Here is a 937-nt window from a genome sequence, read left to right on the forward strand (position 1 = left end):
TGTGTGAAGGGTGTGTGCATGCGTGTGTGTGTGAAGGGTGTGTGCGTGCGTGTGTGTGTGAAGGGCATGTGTGTGCGCGAAGGGGCAGGGGCTGAGAAGCCACTCCCAGCGCCTCATAATTTCCCAGCCAGGCCCAGGCCCAGGCCCACGGGACAGGGCCTCCCACTGCTGAGGACAAAGCAGTGAAGACCCGGGCGCGACAGGCCCGAGGGCACAGATGGTCCGCGCGTGGACAGTGACCACAGCAGAGCTCCTAGAGAGGGTTCTGCGCGTGTCTATGGAAACAGTTTCCTCGGTTAGGCTCCCCAACCACCAGAGTTTAGCAGCTGAGGGAAACCAGCTCCGGAACAGACGGCAGGGGGCTGACTGCGCCGGGACGCGGACCTGAACTTCCCGCCCGCTCCCTTAGGACCTATAGGAGGAGCGCTTCCCAAGAACCTCATAGCTGATTGGGTCTTACTTATCCAATGGGAGGCCGCGCCTTGGTGAGGTTGGGCCGTTGCTGGGGGAACCACGTAAACACCAGAGAGCACAGCGGGTCTTTGCCTTTGCCGGAGGGGGTGGTGGCTCCCTGAAGCCAGGGATTTTCGTCCGCCAAGATGGTGAGCGGGTGGGGCCGGTGGGGAGGTCTCGAAACTACTTGTTTATTTGTTGATGGAGTTGTCGTTTAGAGCTTGCCTGCTTCTGAAAAAGGGTTTGAAATGCCCAGCCTGAGAAATAGTGGAAAAGTGGCATTTGCGTTCAGGTGCGCGGTAACTTCCAGTTTATGTTGCACTTTCCCCACACCATTAGACCTGCCCGGTATAAATCTTATTTCCCATATAAGTAGCAGTGGGTTGACCTATTAAATCTGTATTAGGGACACCTACAGGCATGAGAACAGCGCTTTATGGCCAAGCTGGGGGAGGGGACGAGGTCGGGAGGAGGGAAGGGAAGG

The 937-nt window shown here is 57.5% G+C and overlaps 1 protein-coding gene across 2 annotated transcripts in view; it reads left to right on the forward strand.

The window, feature by feature from the left end:
• The first annotated feature begins 510 nt into the window (after window positions 1-510).
• The window catches only part of MNS1 (meiosis specific nuclear structural 1), a 27178-nt gene continuing 26751 nt past the window's right edge, over window positions 511-937 (forward strand). For both annotated transcript variants that reach the window (XR_001514094.1, XM_015564976.1), the window contains exon 1: window positions 511-602. Coding sequence is in view for 1 of the 2 variants with exons in the window: in XM_015564976.1 (XP_015420462.1) it covers window positions 600-602 (3 nt within the window). In the remaining variant the exon portion in view is untranslated. The remainder of the gene's footprint in view (window positions 603-937) is intronic.

The sequence above is a fragment of the Myotis davidii genome, unplaced genomic scaffold (genome assembly GCF_000327345.1).
Source record: "Myotis davidii unplaced genomic scaffold, ASM32734v1 scaffold441, whole genome shotgun sequence".
In the NCBI taxonomy this organism is placed as follows: domain Eukaryota; kingdom Metazoa; phylum Chordata; class Mammalia; order Chiroptera; family Vespertilionidae; genus Myotis; species Myotis davidii.